The sequence below is a fragment of the Elaeis guineensis genome, chromosome 11 (assembly GCF_000442705.2).
Source record: "Elaeis guineensis isolate ETL-2024a chromosome 11, EG11, whole genome shotgun sequence".
Taxonomy (NCBI): Eukaryota; Viridiplantae; Streptophyta; class Magnoliopsida; order Arecales; family Arecaceae; genus Elaeis; species Elaeis guineensis.
In genome coordinates, this window is record NC_026003.2 from 111,031,502 (window position 1) to 111,051,888 (window position 20,387).

The 20,387-nt window shown below is 41.3% G+C and overlaps 1 protein-coding gene and 1 pseudogene across 1 annotated transcript; both read left to right on the forward strand.

Annotated features, from left to right (window-relative positions):
- Nucleotides 1-16,367: 16,367 nt before the first annotated feature.
- On the forward strand, nucleotides 16,368-19,443 carry LOC105054177 (uncharacterized). Its single transcript, XM_010935623.4, has 2 exons — nucleotides 16,368-17,670; nucleotides 17,770-19,443. The coding sequence occupies exons 1-2, from the start codon at nucleotides 16,487-16,489 to the stop codon at nucleotides 19,241-19,243; spliced, it is 2,658 nt and encodes an 885-aa protein (XP_010933925.1). The 5' UTR covers nucleotides 16,368-16,486; the 3' UTR covers nucleotides 19,244-19,443.
- On the forward strand, nucleotides 19,243-20,361 carry LOC140852423 (uncharacterized; annotated as a pseudogene).
- The last annotated feature ends 26 nt before the right edge of the window (nucleotides 20,362-20,387 follow it).

The following is a 20,387-nucleotide window of genomic DNA, read 5'->3' on the forward strand; positions in this document are numbered from 1 at the left end:
AGGATAAAGACAAGAGGTTACATATTTGAATTCAAATCAAATTTGAATTCAAACGAAAACCAACTTATCCCTATCCTTTTGGGCGTGAGAAGAGAAGGGGCGTGGCTATTTGTGCGTGGAAAAAGTTCCACGAGAAACCTTTTCTCGTGTAAGTAATGTGGCGCACAAAATGGATAAGGATGAAAGGGCAAGTGATAAGTTATCCATTCAAATTCAAACATGCTTTGAATTTGAATGGCTAACTAATTATTTTATCCATCCATATGGCGCACAAATGAGGACGTGGGGAAGGGTTTTGCGTGAGAAAAATTTCACGAGAAGTTTCTTCTCGTGAATTCAAATGGGTGCAAGGAAGTTGGGTGACGCAGAGAATTTAAAACAAGGTGGTTTGATTCAAATTGAGCCAACCTAGTTTAAAATAGGTTGAGCACAATTAGACCAAATTAAACCCAACATAATTAGGCTTAATTAGGCTTAATAAAATTCTAATCAAATCAAGAATTAATTAAACCTAACCTCTGATCAAATCAGGGACTAAACCACCTTAGCGATTAGGTCAACATTTAACCTAATCGGGTCAATCCAAACTGAATCCAATTCAATTGGACTTGATCCAAAAATAATTACTCAATCAAATTGAGTTAATTAGTGATTAAATCACTAATTAAACCTCTCATAAATGTTGAGTCCAAATCCGATGGGCAATCAGGCATCAGAGACCATCGATATGAAACCCTGATCAAAGAGTTCAAATTTCAAATTCAAAATTCGAAATTCAAAATTTTGACCCCGGTACCCAAAATGTGTGGAACTCATGATTAGAGAATCCTAATTCTCAATCATAGAGTTCCAGATAGATAAGACTCATAATCAGCCATCAGATCAGAAAGGAACCTCTAATGTGTGTGACCCCGCAGGTTCGAACCTAAGCCGGTAGCACAGAAACCAATTTCTGTACTAATCGAAGTGACCATCTAGCAATGGTACCCGACGATCGGATAGGTCGAATAATCGCAATCGCAACATTCAGAACCTACGTGAATATGGTTACCGTATAATTCATCCCTTTTGACCCCTGTGTTTAGGATGACTCAGGGTTAAACTGTCAACCCTGATGATATCATCCGAATCGTGCTCAACTCAATTAGTCCTGTGACTCCTCACTAGGACTACCCTGACCAAGGTTTTGCTAAATTGAAACACGACTGTACACAGCTCCTAAACTGGAGTGGTCAATCCCATCTTGACACACGCACCGACAAGTCAAGTACTTGACTACACCCAGCAACCTTCCATCACTGAATTAGAAATTCAGGTAGTCCAGTGCCTAAGTGCAGTGAGTTGCTTGCAAGTCACCGTGGCGGTCTCAGGTCGGAGGGACATTTATACCCATATCCCATCGGAGCAAATCTTGACAGCAGAAATAGCTCCAGAGTTGGTCACGTTCAGTGCAGATGTACCATTATATCTCACCTGTATGTCATACCAGTGTCTCCACACTCTTTGGTTATGAGGACAACCAACCCATATGGCACACAACGACCTATGCTCGATAAATATTGTCGTCCTTGGTAACAACGTATCATTTGGTCGCGAACATGTTTAAGGACTAAACGACAAATCCTCCTTTGTTGAGTCTAAATAGTCCTAAGGACTTCACCACAATACAGGAGTTCATTAGAAGATGAAACATTTATGATGAAAAAATACCAAAATAACTTTTATTTATTTATAATTCATGTACTAATACAAAAGGAGCACAACCGTCAACAGGCTGACGATTGGCTTTGGGACACTATTCGCAACAATCTCCCACTTGGCCTAAAGCCTATCGGTGCAGTATCTAATACCCATCTTCGACTTGTAGTCGTTGAACTCCTTCACCGCAATGGCTTTAGTGAATGGGTCGGCCAGGTTCTCCTTCCCGTCGATCTTCTGAAGGTCGACGTCACCTCGATCCACGATCTCTCGGATGAGATGGTAGCGGCGCAGAATATGCTTCGTCCGCTGGTGTGCCTTTGGTTCTTTCGCCTGAGCAATGGCTCCAGAGCTGTCGCAGTAGAGCAGAACTGGACCAACAAGGGAGGGTGCTACTCCGAGCTCGGTGATGAATTTTCTCAGCCACACCGCTTCTTTGGCAGCATCTGATGCAGCAATATACTCCGCCTCGCATACTGAATCAGCCACAGTGTGCTGCTTGGAACTCTTCCAGCAGACAGCCCCACCATTAAGGGTAAAAATAAATCCTGACACACTCTTGCTATCATCTCGATCAGACTGGAAACTAGAGTCTGTAAACCCTATAAGTCTCAAGTCCGATTCACCATATATAAGCCACTGGTCCTTAGTATTTCTCAAATACTTCAGGATGATTTTAACAACCTTCCAGTGATTCTCTCCTGGATCAGATTGGTATCTACTCACTACCCCTAGTGAGTATGCCATATCTGGTCGTGTACATGTCATGGCGTACATGATAGATCCCACTGCCGAAGCATATAGAATCCTACCCATACGCTCTCTCTCTTGAGGTGTTGTCGGACAATCCCTCTTCGAGAGAGAAATTCCATGGCCTATCGGTAGATAGTCTTTCTTGGAATTTTCCATGCTGAACCTTTTCAGCATAGTATCAATGTACATGGACTGGGATAAGCCAAGCAACTTTTTGGATCTATCCCTATAGATCCTCATCCCTAGGATGTAGGAAGCTTCTCCCAGATCCTTCATGGAGAACTGTGATGATAACCAAATCTTTATTCCCTGTAATGCAGGGACATCATTCCCGATTAAGAGAATGTCATCCACATACAATACAAGAAATACTACTGCTGGACCATTAGCCCACTTATAAATGCAGGGTTCTTCTCCGTTCTTAACGAAGCCATACGTTTTGATCGTCCTATCAAAACGTATGTTCCAACTCCGAGATGCCTGCTTAAGTCCATAAATGGACCTCTGTAGCTTGCACACCTTAGACTCATCTGTAGATGTGAACCCTTCAGGTTGTATCATATACACCTCTTCGTCCAGCTCTCCGTTTAGGAAAGCTGTCTTCACATCCATCTGCCAGATTTCATAGTCCAGATGGACAGCTATCGCAAGCATAATCCGAATAGATTTGAGCATTGCCACAGGAGAAAATGTCTCGTCATAGTCTATACCATAACGTTGACGATATCCCTTGGCAACCAGACGGGCTTTATAGGTCTCCACCTTTCCGTCTGCGCCCCTCTTCCTTTTGAAGACCCACTTACACCCTATGGGTTTTACTCCTTCGGGTGGGTCAACCAATGTCCACACATCGTTGACCTTCATGGACTCCATTTCGGATTTCATGGCCTCTAGCCATTTCTCAGAGTCAGGTCTCTGCATTGCATCCATGTAGGTGATCGGATCCTCATCGTTTTCATCAAGTTCGATAGGATCACCATCCCGGACCAAGAAACCATAATATCTGTCCGGTTGATGTGGTACTCTACCAGACCGCCTTAAGGGTGCATAATCAATGGGCTCCGGATCTGATCTAATCAAATCCGGTTCAGGTTCAGTAACATGTGTCGATTTTTCCACCTGTCGAACTTTGTCAAGTTCGACTTTAGAGGCAACAGTTCCTTCACTAAAGAACTCCTTTTCTAAAAAGATTGCCTTAAGGCTGACAAACACCTTTTGCTCATCAGCAAGGTAGAAATAATACCCTTTGGTCTCTTTTGGGTACCCTATAAAATTACACTTGTCAGACCTAGGTCCAAGCTTGTCTGTAATTAAACGTTTAACATAAGCCGGATACCCCCAAACCCTAAGGTGCGAGAGTACTGGCTTACGTCCTATCCATATCTCATATGGCGTTTTGGCTACAGACTTACTCAGAACTCTATTTAGAAGGTAACAAGCCGATTCGAGCGCATATCCCCAGAGGGAGATCGGCAGACCAGCAAACCCCATCATGGATCGAACCATGTCTAACAGGGTCCGATTCCTCCTTTCAGACACACCATTATGCTGTGGTGTTCCAGGAGGAGTCCACTGAGAGAGAATCCCATTCTCCCCTAGATACGTCAGAAACTCATTGGAAAGGTATTCACCTCCTCGATCAGATCGAAGAGTTTTAATACACTTCCCAGTTTGTTTTTCTACCTCATTTCGGAATAGTTTGAACATTTCAAATGATTCCGACTTATGCTTCATTAAATAGACATACCCATACCTAGATAGGTCGTCTGTGAAGGTTATGAAGTAGAAAAATCCATCTCTTGCACTTGAGCTCATGGGTCCACATACATCAGAATGTACCAGACCTAAGAGTTCACTGGCTCGCTCACCTTTTCCAGTAAAAGGTGACTTGGTCATCTTTCCAAGAAGACAGGACTCACAGGTTGGAAGTGATTCACAATCACTAACTTCAAGAATTCCTTCTTGAGCCAACCTGTTTATCCTGTTCTTATTGATATGACCTAGCCTACAGTGCCAAAGGTAGACTTCTGACACATTATCTATTCTAGAGCGTTTACCGAATTTTTGAACCACATTAACAGGCTGTGATAGTAAGTAAATTCCATTATTTAATTGTCCAACAAATATTGTAACACCATTCAAAATGATATTGCAAATATTTTCTTTTATTAAAAAATCATAACCGTACATGGCCAAAAGGCCTACAGAAATAATATTTAATAAAAAACTTGGACAATAGTGACATTCACTCAGAATTACATTACGAGAATTGATTACAAGACTCATGATTCCTAAAGCTAGAACTGGAACTTTGCTTCCATCTCCAACATTCAGGAACCTCTCGCCTTCATCAAATCTTCTACTGACCTGCAGACCCTGCATCGAATTATAAATATGATAAGGGCTTCCGGTATCCAATACCCAGGCAGTAGTATCACAAATCGAAAAGTTGCAAGGAGTTATCATATAATTACCTTGCTTCTTCTTTGGCCTGTTCGGGTCCAGGGAGGCAATGTATTGAGGACAGTTCCTCTTCCAATGCTCGTGCTTCTTACAAAAGAAGCACTCCGCCTGGCTCTGGTCATGCTTGCGCTTCTTGGTCTGACCCCGTGCTACTGTCCCAGCATGAGATTGCACCTTCTTATTTTTCTTCTTCTTGTTCTTCTTCCCCTTCCCAAAGGGTTGACGACGAGAAGAAGACCCTCCCACTACATTCACCGACTCCTTATGGAGTTGGTGATCCTTCTCAAAGTTCTGCAGCAACCCCAATAATCCGTGGTAGTTTACTGCAGGCTTTGTCATTCGAAAATGAGTAAGGAATGGGAGGAAGGACTTGGGCAAGGAATTAAGGATCGCATCCTTACCGAGCTACTCGTGCAGAGAAAAGCCCAATTTGCTTAGGCGCTCAATCATCTCGATCATATACAGTACATGATCAGTGACTGAGGCCCCATCCCTCATCCGAACATTGAAAATAGCACAACTAGTTTTGTGCCTTTCAACGTCGTCAGGCGTGCCAAAGGAGTCGTTCAATATTTGAAGCATCTCCTGTGGCTGGGCGTTCTCAAACCTTCGGCTGAACTCGTCATTCATTGCTGCCAGCATAATACATCGAACGGTGGTGCGGTCATTGAGCCACTTCAAGTAAGTGTCTCGGATCGCTTTACTAGCGTTCGGAGCTGGCTCCTCAGGTGCTGGATCCGTTACTACATAAAGGATCCGTTCATCCTCAAGGACGATTTTCAATTTTCGATACCAGCTATCGAAATTGGGTCCCATGAGCTTGTCATTATCTAATAATGACCGGAGCGACAGGGTAGTGGCCATAGCTGCTTAAAGGAAAACGAGACCTCTATTAGTACATAAATTAATACTAAAGACTTGGACTTTAGTCTAAAATTTTTTCCAATATTTTTACGAACTGGTAGCCTCATCCTCCAATTCGAGAAATTACTTTAATTCCTTAATGGGTACTAGAATCCACACAGACTACACACGAGCCCAACTTTGGTTGGTCAACCCATGTGCATCTATGGGTAGGTTCTTAACCAGTTGTTTCTCTAAACAACTTCTAGTAATTTATTTTGCCCCAGAACCTAATCAGTAGGCTTTGGCCTCCACTGAAAAGATCTGGTTAGGTCCAACCATTAACATGACTTAATTTAGTGAATCAGACCAATAAATGATCAGGCCCGACTTTGGCCGGTCAACCTAACCACCATCAGAAAGACTCAATCAAATTATCATATTATGAATAATAATTCCATTAGCCAATGAGCACCAGGCCTTTGGGCCTCCAATGATCATTGAACTAATGGACTCATTATCATTCACTTAATGGGAGGCTATGACTTAGTTATCATTATAACTTAATCATTTTAGGGACCTAATAATTTTGAGGATTTTATTAAAGAATAGTAGAGAAGAAATCATCCAGCCAATTTCAATCCTCCCACTGACTTCACCAAGTCAGATTAAAAAAGATTTAATTAAAGCTGGCATTAGGAGCACCTAAATCAGTCATACTGATTTACCTAATGACATGGGTGAGCTCTAATCACCAAATGATCTAATCAAAATCTAACTTACCAGATTGGCCAGGTAAGTGAGATCAGTGGTGGGGATTTGCCATTAACTTGTCAATGATCGAATCAATGCGAGTAGCTCCAGCTTAAGAACCACTGGTCAAAACTGCCGAACTTACCTTAGACACCAACCGGTTCATTAGTTTTAATTTTGATCAACTTAGTAAATAGAGCTCCACCGCATAGCCATGAATTAAGTCCATCTTGGTCTAGTTAAAGACATGGATCCATTCAACTACAACTATTGAAGTTGAGTCTAGAGTATCCTTGACCTAATCTAATTCAACTTTTGATTAGATTTGACCAATTACTCCAATTCGTCCATTTTTTAAACTAACCTTAGGTCTAACCCAATTATGGACCTAATTCATCTAACCCATTGACCCAAAAGTTTATGCAATTGTCTTAGGTCTTAATTCACAATTCTAGACCTACTAGACAACACTTAATTCTTTTAATTAAGTACTTGGGCTGATGGGTCAGGGTTTGGCATTTCGAAAACAATTTTTAAATTTGAAAGATTTTATTTTCTGTTCACCAAATGTGTTAACTCATTTCACAAACGGGTCAGCATATTTCATAAACAGCAATCTATTGCTCATTTCATAACAGAAAATAACTCAAAATAAATCATAAATTTTCTTTTAGATCTAATCTAACACATTCATGATAAATTTCTTAATTAAGTCCTTTCGCTGCTTCATCGGCATGGGATATAATTGCATCGGCACCCCTACCGCCATAGGAGACCCCATCGAATGGGAAGAGAGGGCCCTTAAACTCTACTTTTCTCCTATGACCGGACGGCCATGACAACCAACCCAATTAGATTACTTGCTACTTTGATCATGTATATCTAAATATACAAATTTCAAAATTTAAATTTTTGAATTTCAAATTTTAAATTTTAAATTTCAAATTTTAAATTTCAAATTTGAGATTTCAACCAAATTTCAAATTTCGAATTTTCAATCTTTGAATTTTAAATTTTGAATTTCAAATTTCAAATTTCGAATTTCAAATTTTAAATTTGAGATTTCAACCAAATTTTAAATTTCAAAATTTGAATTTTGAATTTCAAATTTCAAATTTCGAATTTCAAATTTCAAATTTCGAATTTGAGATTTCAACCAAATTTCAAATTTTGAATTTCAAATTTGAAACTTCTAACAAATTTCAAATTTTAAATCTTTTTGAATTTCGAATTTCGAATTTTGAATTTCAAATTTAAACTTATAGATTATACCTTAATCTACGCATGCATATGTATATGATATTCTAGAACCTGGCTCTGATACCAATTGAAGCGAAAATTTAGTGCAGGGGTAAAATGGTAATTTTAAAACTTTTTTAAAATTACTATTTTACAGCAGAATTATTAATTAATCTCATTAATTAATACTAATTAACCCTACACTAGGATCTAAATATGATACAACAGCATGCATTTAAATTTGAAATTCAAATTTGAATCAGTAAACGTTTTACAGTACTGTGTTCAGAACACATCACCTTTTGCGGGTAGTCGATCACCGCAATCTGATCACCGTCGGAGGGCTCTGATCGTCACGTCGCAGCCACCCAACTGTCTGGCCTCTGCGGATCGTCCACACGAAGCTCCCGTCTGATCAGCTCCTCACGAATGCTAGTTCGTGATTTCACCCTTTTGATGGCAGATGTTGATCGAACTCCTTCGATCGATGTGTGCCGACTTCTCGGATGCTCCAGATTGTCTGCACAGTTACTTGAGAGGCTGATGGATCTCTCTCTGAAATTTGGTGGACTCACGACACTCGTGGCACACCAATCTCACTTCCCGAACCCTAGGTAGAAACCCTAGGGTACACACCAAAAACCCTGCGCCCAATTTTCTCTCTTTTCTTTCTTTTTCTCTCGGAAGGTTTTGGACCTTCACCTTGCGCAGAAGCCTTCCTCACGCCCCAAAGTTTCTCTCCTAATTTTTTTTTTTTTTACGCACGTCCCACCTTTCTCCTCTTTTTAAAACAACGTCGAACGTGTCTTATCCGCGTGAGAGGATAAAGACAAGAGGTTACATATTTGAATTCAAATCAAATTTGAATTCAAACGAAAACCAACTTATCCCTATCCTTTTGGGCGTGAGAAGAGAAGGGGCGTGGCTATTTGTGCGTGAAAAAAGTTTCACGAGAAACCTTTTCTCGTGTAAGTAATGTGGCGCACAAAATGGATAAGGATGAAAGGGCAAGTGATAAGTTATCCATTCAAATTCAAACATGCTTTGAATTTGAATGGCTAACTAATTATTTTAGCCATCCATATGGCGCACAAATGAGGACGTGGGGAAGGGTTTTGCGTGAGAAAAATTTCATGAGAAGTTTCTTCTCGTGAATTCAAATGGGTGCAAGGAAGTTGGGTGACGCAGGGAATTTAAAACAAGGTGGTTTGATTCAAATTGAGCCAACCTAGTTTAAAATAGGTTGAGCACAATTAGACCAAATTAAACCCAACATAATTAGGCTTAATTAGGCTTAATAAAATTCTAATCAAATCAAGAATTAACTAAACCTAACCCCTGATCAAATCAAGGACTAAACCACCTTAGCGATTAGGTCAACATTTAACCTAATCGGGTCAATCCAAACTGAATCCAATTCAATTGGACTTGATCCAAAAATAATTACTCAATCAAATTGAGTTAATTAGTGATTAAATCACTAATTAAACCTCTCATAAATATTGAGTCCAAATTCGATGAGCAATCAGGCATCAGAGACCATCGATATGAAACCCTGATCAAAGAGTTCAAATTTCAAATTCAAAATTCGAAATTCAAAATTTTGACCCCGGTACCCAAAATGTGTGGAACTCATGATTAGAGAATCCTAATTCTCAATCATAGAGTTTCAGATAGATAAGACTCATAATCAGCCATCAGATCAGAAAGGAACCTCTAATGTGTGTGACCCCGCAGGTTCGAACCTAAGCCGGTAGCACAGGAACCAATTTCTGTACTAATCGAAGTGACCATCTAGCAATGGTACCCGACGATCGGATAGGTCGAATAATCGCAATCGCAACATTCAGAACCTACGTGAATATGGTTACCGTATAATTCATCCTTTTGACCCCTGTGTTTAGGATGACTCAGGGTTAAACTGTCAACCCTGATGATATCATCCGAATCGTGCTCAACTCAATTAGTCCTGTGACTCCTCACTAGGACTACCCTGGCCAAGGTTTTGCTAAATTGAAACACGACTGTACACAGCTCCTAAACTGGAGTGGTCAATCCCATCTTGACACACGCACCGACAAGTCAAGTACTTGACTACACCCAGCAACCTTCCGTCACTGAATTAGAAATTCAGGTAGTCCAGTGCCTAAGTGCAGTGAGTTGCTTGCAAGTCACCGTGGCAGTCTCAGGTCGGAGGGACATTTATACCCATATCCCATCGGAGCAAATCTTGACAGCAGAAATAGCTCCGGAGTTGGTCACGTTCAGTGCAGATGTACCATTACATCTCACCTGTATGCCATACCAGTGTCTCCACACTCTTTGGTTATGAGGACAACCAACCCATATGGCACACAACGACCTATGCTCGATAAATATTGTCGTCCTTGGTAACAACGTATCATTTGGTCGCGAACATGTTTAAGGACTAAACGACAAATCCTCCTTTGTCGAGTCTAAATAGTCCTAAGGACTTCACCACAACACAGGAGTTCATTAGAAGATGAAACATTTGTGATGAAAAAATATCAAAATAACTTTTATTTATTTATAATTCATGTACTAATACAAAAGGAGCACAACCGTCAACAAGCTGACGATTGGCTTTGGGACACTATTCCCAACACGACTAACTAGTGATATTCGACATATAGCCGACTATTTTCTTGATGTTTTAGGGGATCGTACCACCTCAGCTGATGTCCTCGGGACTCATGAGTTCTCGGATTGACAAAAATACCAATGTAAAGCTCGATTGTGGAGCTCGTTAAAAGATCGATCTCATCAGAAGGTCGAGATCATCAGAAAGCTGACCTCATTGGGAGATCGAGCTCATCAGAAAGTCGACTTCATCGGGAGGTCAACCTCATTAGAAGGTCGAAGTCATCAGAAAGCTGACCTCATCGGGAGGCCGAGCTCATTAGAAGGCCAAGGTTATCAGAAGACCGACCTCATCATAAGTCCGACTTCATCATCACCTGGAACATGGCAGCAAATTGTTATTATCTAAGTTAAACGTTACATCGGCCCATGACTGGCCTGCTTCTCCAGTATTATTTGCTAATCGACTTAACTAGAACTGCTAATAAGTAGAACGTTTACCTCGATTTGCTTTTGATCTCCTTCATCTTATTTTGGTTAGTGGCTGACCTGATTATCGACATTACAGGTATGGTGCCTAGTTATTCGACATGAGCATTAACTACATGTGGATATGGAATGCAATAATCACCTAGGAGCGGTCCATTACTCGATCTTAACGCCAATTAATGAGGTAACTACTCATTAAATGTTATAATTCTCATGTTTCGAGTATTCATAGATAGGAGTTACGTGTAATGGCTTTCTTTGTATTATAAAAAAAGATAAGATCGAAAGATCCATCACCTGATAATTTTTGATAATTTTTTTTTATAAATTTTTTTTTATTTATTATTTATATGTATAACTCAACTTCCGACCGATTATCCCATCAGGACAGGCTGCAACACAATATTTTTTACCAAACTAAAAAATTAGAAATCAGTTCTTCTCCTTCAAAAGGAAAAAGAAATGACTATCAATCAGGCCAGAAGTGGTCCAACTTTGTACAATCGCCATGAGGTCGGAATGGAGACAAACATTAATGGCAACACGGGATTTGGACCCATCAAGCCTTGCAATCTTTCTCCATTTTACTTGGTCGAGGTCATGCCTAATGTGATGGATTTGTACCTGAAGCAAAAAAAGAAAGAGTGCGATGGAATCATGGAAACAACAAAATTATAACCACGGGTTGCGTCAAAGCAGCATTAGTTGACGCTGACTTTATTAAATATTTTTCCCGATAGTTTCTCCTGGGTCCACCTTTGGGAACATGGTGACATGAATCCCTCTGGATTTATCGCTCAGTTTGACGTAGGGTCTTGTCATTAGTCGCCTCTATACAACCATACTAACCACACCTCTTGCTTTATTACTTTTGTTTTTAAAGGCTCAGCCAACGTGTCCTGCACGCATGCCGGATGTTGCTTAGTCTTATCTAATTATTAAAAGCAAAATTATCATATTTCTATTAGGATAAATTAGTCCAATAACATGTGAAGTCCAGACACCATCCAGTCCGATCTAAATCTAAAATTTTCAGATTAAAATTAAATTATACATAAATCCAATCCAATTTAAATGATCATTAAGTCAAAAATTTTATCTATAAATCTTATTTGACACAATCGGTTTCCTATTTGATTGCAGCATTAGTATTCAAATAAAAAATTAAATTAGATTGAGATAACTCATGATCCAAACCGATCCCATTTATTTGTACTCCCAATCTAGAGTTCTTCCCATGCCTAGTGTGGTCTTTTTCCCAACTTTTTTCTTTAAGTTAAATTCTAACATGATTCTTATTTATTTATTTATTTTGATAAATAAAGCTTAAGAAATTGAGATTATTTATATTTATGAGTCAAGTTTAGACCTTTAGTATAACCATCAAAAGAATGCACAAATTTTCTAGCTTCCACCTTCATACTATTACTTAGAGCCTGTTTGGTAATTAATGTTGTTATTTTTGTGCTTTTGCTTCTTTACATGTTAGTTAAGTCTCCCATGGAAATTGATGTTGCGGATGGCATTTGCATAAAGTTACTCCTATCTCTTGCTTTTGTTCCATTTTAATTTTAAATTAATAAATTTTTTCTTCCAAAAATTTTTAACATTATATTTTGAAAAAAATAAAAAGGTTTATCATATGTACCCTTCAATCTAGTCTTTTTTTTTTTTTTTTGAAAACAAAAACAGAAAGCCAGTGCAAAACCACATGGGCCTATAGCTTTTGATTCCTCTTTGGATGGAACAGTGTATATAATATTGGAGTTTCAAGGAAGCAGTCTGGTTGTTGAAGTTACGGAGATAGATGCACACTGTAAAAGTTATCTGTAATAGTGGAGAATCAAACACGAGAGAAATAAGAAATAATAAAATCTATCAAAAGTAGAATGACCAGCGGAGGCGCACATCCACAGTTTTAGTTATAGAATAGAAGTACAGTTTTTTTTGGTTCTTCTGCCCTTTTTTTTTTTTGGTTCTTCTGCTCCTTTGACCATAGTGATTGCTTAACATGTACATTTTTTTTGGGAGATCCCCATAGAGACTGGAATTCTTGAGAGGTTGCTGGTGCACACTATGATAAATAGATCACAAAAGAGGGGAGTGACACTTGTTGCCAAAGCTCAAACTTACCTTTCAAATTCACTTGTTACAAGGAGAAACACCCAGCCAACTTCTTTTCAATGCTAATTCTCCATGTGATTCTACTATAAGGGCATGTATTATTGGAGGGAGTTAGATTTTGGAATGGAAATAGAAGTAGGTGACTTCCATTCTAATCATTTGATTGAAGAAAGTTCCATTATCATTCTGATTTTAAGAGAAATGATAACGCTCCAATCTCTCAAAATCTAATCTCTACTCTCTTCTAATATTTAAGTCGCATTCTAATTCCAGTCGTGAACTAAATACTTTTAGGGATATGATCATTTTGATTTCTATTCTAATTCCTTCCAATTCTAGTTGCAAATCAAACATACCTATGTAATAAGGAACATTGATTGAGACATTTAAATTAGGAAAAACAATATATGAAATTAGAGATATCTGAAATAAAAAAGAAAAGATCTATAATGAGCACAGCATGAGCAATGGGGCCAAGGAGAATGCAAAGGAAGAGAAAGTTGAGCATGCTTGAAATTAGAGTTAGGTGGGCAAGCAGAACGGCAGAAGTATATATTTACCACGAGAAGTTTGGCCATGAGATGTTCAGGGAATTACATGGAGCTTGATGAGAGATTTGAGAGACCATGCTTAGCATTGGTATTGATGGTTCTGGTTGCGGTTGCAGGGAGCTAGTCATGAAAGCTCATAGACCACTATAAAGATGCAAAATTAGTCATATAACCAAATATAAAAACCCGTAGGCTATTACAGTGGTACAAATTTACTCATGAACAATTATAGTGGCAGAAAAATTTGCCATACCCAAGCATCCAGATCATGCTAAACTATAGTCAAATCTCAATACAATATGATCAACCACAATCATCCAAGACTTTAAGCCCCTGTGATACATATAAGAGAGGTTTATATACCTTCAACAAGTTTAGATAAGCTCAAATGTCCCATCAATCACCCCATGTTCATTCTAACAATGGGACAGGACAGTTAGTGTGTCCTCTATACAAATGATAAGTGATGTAAAGTGATCCCTCTACACCAAGCACATGATGGTCAACAACTATCGGTGTCCCAAGGACTTGCCTTTGGAGGTTTTAAACTATATTAGTAGCACATTACCACTCAAATTGGAGAGAGATATATGTTTCAAACTGTATTAAAATAGTAGTAAAAGCAAGCCAGCTCATGCACACACTTCTCTTTCACCTAATCTTAAAAGACGCTGAAGAATAACATTCATATAGGAACAATTTTCTTGTCATGTAGCAAGAAAGGATTGATGCATCTTATAGAATTTGCTATGAAACATGAGAGTTGGCTGTGGAGTTTTGTCATTCAATAATTGTGATCTCAGCAATTTCTTTGCATGTGTACAAGTATTTTTCATTTTCTAATACCTCTCTCTCTCTCCCCCACCCAATTTTTTGGTATGCCATATATCAATTGTAATTGAATTATGGGTGTTTAATTTTGATATCCATAGCCAACAACAATTAAAATCTTCTTCAACTGAAACAGGCTTTGTTAATCATTGTCCTAGAAAGGCATGTCCTTTTCCTTTCCAACTTCCAAGCTCTGAGGTTGTTGTGCTCCCCTCCAGGCAAAAGTTTTCCCTTCCCTCCTATTTTATTCCTATCACAAGAATAAAGTGGCAGATAGTGCCCAAGCATGGTGATGGTGGTGCATGTCATCACTACTCTCCCTTTTCCATACAAAAACTATCCCAACTAACATCACCTACTCTTTCTTTATCTTTTCCTCTTTTTAAGTTTAATCAGGGACCAAGCAGACCTGTTCTCTCTGTCATCTCCTCTGGTGCTTGGAAGTATGGAACCAAGACAAAAAATGATACTGTGTTTCCTGTTCATCCCGGACGGCAAGAGAGGATCGTAAAATAACCGAGTCCACTTGTCGTATTTGAATAGTTTATCTTCAAAAACACCCACTGCGTGCGATACAAGTTCAAATTGTAGCAAACGGTATGAATCCATGACCACAAAAGTTTGGTCTCCCAACTCATTTTCTAATCTCTAGACGACTTAAGAAGTTATGACCCTCAGAAAATGAAATTAGGTGTCAAATGGTTGACCAATAGACTAATGCTATGCAATGCTGTTTTGCCTTTCTTAATAATTTGTTTGATGTTGTGAGAGAAAATTGTTGCAGTTTATGTGGATGGGGCCATTCATGGGTTGGCAGTTGATGAATAATTGGAACGAGTAATATGGTGGGATTGCACAGCTTTTTTAGAAAATAATATTTCTAATTTTTAATCTTTTTTACTTTCCACAATGTTGTTATTTGTTATATTTTTGTTGAATAGACTTTGCTAGCGATGCTATCTAGATATTTCTTACATGAAAAAGTCACCTAGCATATATCTTATCGAAAATTCTAAATTAGTAAATACTTGGCGATCTACATCATAAAAAGATCATGATGAGGTCGCAATAGAGGCATGCACCATTTATCAATATATTAATAAAAAACGCCTGCTATATTAACTGACCTAAAATTTGTCACACAAAATGCCCCATGAAATATTTTTTTTTAAAATCAAATTTTTATATATTGGTAAACCCAGGAGGAATAAATAGCGAAGATATAAATGAACTACGAAATAATTTTTCAGACAATTATTTCAATACTAAAATAGTTTTTCATGTCATTAATATGATTTATATTAATTTTGCAAATCTTTTATGTGATTTATTAATTTCAAAATCCAGTCAATGCAGGTGTACCACATCAAATGCTGTAGCTAATTGGCGACTTCTTTGCCTGAATGGTAGACAGCTGACCTACTCCCTCACTTTCTTCTCTCTTTCCCAAAGCAACAGCCTTTTCCACTCCTTATAATTCCCTGCTCCCAGCTCTTCCTCTCTTTCTGCTCTTTTTGCAGCCCACACTCTCTCCGTTACATAACGCTCTCCATCTTGTCATAAAGGAGAACAGGAAACAACAATCCCCTCCTCGCCCTTTCCCTTTGTGGGCTCCCTCCTAATAAAAAGAAAAGAAACATATTTCCAAGCCATTAGAGGATTAAAAAGTCACCACAGTGAGGGGAAATAAAAGAAGAAAACCCAAATCTCTGGAAACAAGCACTGCTCTCTCCCACACGGTTTCTCTCATAGACTTCCCCCTTCTCATTCTTTCAATTCCTCCATCTCTCTTTTCCCTGGTGGTTGGAAGTAGAAGCATTCAATTATTCTTCCAATAAGAACAACAAGAAGAATACCGTCACTACCACCATCACCTTACCACCAATAACAACACCACCCCCTCCTCCCTTTGCCCATTAAATGCCAATTCCCCCACATCCATCCACAAAAAGACAGTACTGAGTACCCTACTGGACACATGCTTCCCCCCCTTTTGTAACCGCTCACCGGAGGAACTCCCCATCCCCATTAAAACGACTCACTTAAAAAGCCCTCACCTACTGCTCTCTCCCTTCTACGCCCTTTCTAGCGGGGATGCCGAGGGCGGTGACCGCACCACCCTCGACTAACGGCCGCCCAAGATGACAAGCCGCCACCGTTGCCTCCTTCCCGCCGCTTCCGCCCTCCTCCTCCTCCTCCTTCTCCGCATCTCTCCAGTCTCGCCGGCGACAGAGAAGGAGGAGGAGCTTCTCCTCGAGTTCAAGGGCAACGTGACCGCCGACCCCAGTGGCGCCCTCACCTCCTGGTACGCCGCCCCCGGCCGCGACCCCTGCAGCGATTTCGCCGGCGTCACCTGCGGACCTACCGGCGACGTCGAGAAGGTTCTCATTCATAGCGCTTCCCTCGCCGGCACCCTCTCCGCCGCCCTCGCTGGCCTCCCCTCCCTCCAGACCATCTCCCTCTTCGGTAACCGCTTCTCGGGCGGAATCCCGCCGGAGTTCGCCACCCTCACCACCCTCCACAAGCTCAACCTCAGCAAAAACGAGCTCTCCGGCCCCGTCCCGCCCTTCCTTGGGAACTTCCCTGGCCTCCGCCTCCTCGATCTCTCCATGAACTCCTTCTCCGGTCAGATCCCCGAGAACCTCTTCCATAACTGCTTCAAGACCCGCTTCGTCTCCCTCTCCCACAACAACCTCTCCGGCCCGCTCCCGTCGTCCATCGCCAACTGTTCGAACCTGGTCGGGTTCGACTTCTCCTTCAACAATCTCACTGGCGAGTTCCTGCCCGAGATCTGTGAGCCGCCGGCCATCAACTATGTCTCGCTGAGGAACAATTCGCTTACGGGAACCGTCGCCGATAAGGTCTCCAGGTGCCAAAGCTTGGACCTTTTTGATGTCGGGAGCAACTTCTTCTCCGGATTGGTGCCTTTCGGTCTCCTGGCCCTCCAAAACCTCAGCTACTTCGATGTATCTTCTAATAAATTCCAGGGACAAATCCCGGCGATCAACACTTGCAGCGACAGGCTTGGCCATTTTGATGTCTCCGGCAATGAATTGGATGGTGGAATTCCTTCCAGCATCGCCAATTGCCGACGCCTGAAGTATTTGGATTTAGGCTTGAATGATCTCGGTGGAGGAATCCCGGCCGAGATTGGGAGCTTGAAGTCTCTCAACGTTCTCAGATTAGGGAACAATGCCGCCGTTGGAGGCTCAATTCCACCGGAGCTTGCAGGCGCCGACCTGCTTCAGATTCTGGACCTCAAAAACCTTCAACTTTCCGGCGAGATTCCGAATGCCCTGAGCCAATGCCTCTTCCTTCTCGAGCTGTGAGTCCTTGTAACAGCAAAAACTGAGTCCATAAACCTTTAAAAAATCATTTCTTTCAGGAATTTGATCGAATGATTCACAGAATTATGGTTTTGCAGGGATTTATCGGGAAATCGCTTGCAGGGAGAAATCCCTGACACACTCTACAGCATCACTTACCTCCAATACCTCGACCTCCACCACAACCAGCTCAATGGGAGCATCCCGGTGATACTTGGCAACCTCACCAAGCTCGAATTCCTCGACCTCTCAGAGAATTCACTCACAGGAATCATCCCTGACTCACTGGGGAATCTAACACTACTGACCCATTTCAATCTCTCTTACAACAACCTCAGTGGCGCCATCCCTCCCACCATCCAGCACTTCGGTCCGTCGGCTTTCTCTCACAATGCATTTCTCTGTGGCCCTCCTTTAGATAATTCCTGCCCCGGCGGTCGTCCCCGGCGAGCAAGGCAGTTGAGTATATCTACCATCGTGGTCATTGTCGCCGCGGCTGTGATTCTCATCGGCGTCTGCATCGTGACTGTGATGAACATCCAGGCATATCGAAAGAAGAGAGGGGAGGAGGAAGAGATTCCGGTTTCTGAGAGCACCCCTCCAGCTTCCAATGGTTCAAATGTGATCATTGGAAAGCTGGTTCTCTTCAGCAAGAGTCTACCTTCCAAGTACGAAGACTGGGAGGCAGGCACCAAGGCATTGCTCGACAAGGACTGCCTGGTTGGAGGTGGATCGATCGGAACGGTCTACAAGGCCAGCTTTGAGGGCGGTGTCTCCATTGCCGTGAAGAAGCTGGAGACACTTGGGAGAATAAGGAACCAGGACGAGTTCGAGCAGGAGATGAGCCGGCTTGGCGGCCTCAGGCACCCCAATCTGGTGGCATTCCAGGGATACTACTGGTCATCCACAATGCAGTTGATTCTATCTGAATTTATCGCCAATGGCAGCCTCTATGACCACCTCCATGGTTCTCGCAATTCTTATTCTGGCAGCAGCAGTGGTGGTGGCAGGGGAGAGCTGTTCTGGTCCAGGAGATTCAATATAGCTCTTGGAACAGCGAGGGCTCTCGCTTATCTTCACCATGACTGCAGGCCCCAAATCCTGCACCTCAACATCAAGTCTACGAACATATTATTAGATGAAGGGTATGAGGCCAAGTTAGCTGATTATGGCCTGGGGAAGTTGCTGCCGATCCTGGGGGACTATGTCTTATCCAAGTTTCATACTGCCATAGGATATGTGGCGCCGGAGCTGGCGTCCCAGAGCTTGAGATATAGCGACAAGTGCGATGTCTATAGCTTTGGGGTGATTTTGCTGGAGCTGGTGACTGGGAGGAAACCGGTGGACAGCCCGGGGGCGGCAGAGGTGGTGGTGCTGCGTGACTACGTGAGAGGGGTGTTGGAGGATGGCACTGCATCTGATTGCATCGATCGAAACCTGAGGGGCTTCGTGGAGACCGAGTTGATTCAGGTCCTCAAGATGGGGTTGATTTGCACTTCTGAGGCTGCTTCGAGGCGGCCGAGCATGGCGGAGGTGGTGCAGTTCTTGGAGTCGATCAAACCCAATTCATGATGCTGGTGGCAAAGAAATCATGCAAAGATGGACGTTTAGGTTTGGTGGGATTGTTGGTGGCTAATGCAAGTGTTTAGAACAGAGAAACAAAACAATCACATTCTTTTCTTCATTCTTTTCTTTGGTCACCATATTTATTGGATTTTGTTATGTGAAATTTAGATGTTTATTGAAATAAAAGTTATTTTGATTCATTGCAATTTCTGTCACTGCTTTCTAAACTAATGTATTTGGGCTTTGAGGAGAGATAATGAGAGCAGTTGCTTGAGTTTCCAGTTCCATTAAATAAGACTAATTGAACATTTTAATCAAGAAGTAGCCTATCTAACCCACATGTAGTATCCTACGTATAGCAGAGCATAAGGTTCGAACAAGTCTATGGTTTCTTTAAAGTTTGAACTTGTGCTACAGAAGGCTGATGATAGAAAGAATGCATGGAATCTCATCCCAGGCAACGAGACATGCAACAGATTTCAGTTCCGTTTCCGGCAAGAGAGACCCGATGCACCTAAGAAAGAGTGGGTCTCCAAGCCGGTCCTCATGATCAGAATCCCCACTCCAGCAAGGCTTGTCGTGTCGGAAGAAAAAGGAAGTATTGATACCTGAGATTTCAAAGTGCTTTGCTTCTGAAATGAATGACGACGCATTTGGGTTGGCCCTTTCTATCTTTCCAAGTCACAATGTGACAGCATGCGAATGTTTCAACTCCCGAATCTTTCACCGTTGTGAACGGTTCAACCGAGAACAGGTCAAACCGGCAGAAAACTGGTACTTGGTATCAGAAACGGAGAGCAATTGAAGTTCGTCAGCAACACAAAGTGGCTGCTTTGATGCCTCAGTTTTGGAGTTCCTTCTGCCTCTATGTTCTCCTGATGCAGGCCTTCTTAACAAGGTACACAGGCAAGAAAGAGCTCTGACTCCAACTGTTGCTTTGCCCAGAACTACAGCCCATGGACTGCAGTCGCGATCACAGTGTCATGCCGAGAAGAACAATCAACTTTGGAACAACTCATGTGTTGAGACGCAAATTAAGCTATAAAATAAAGCCAGTTGATGGTAGTTACTCAGATCGGCTATCTGGTTTTGTTACACCACTGCACATTAATTTTTTGCTTTGAGAAGTATGCAGTACAGTTATTTTATA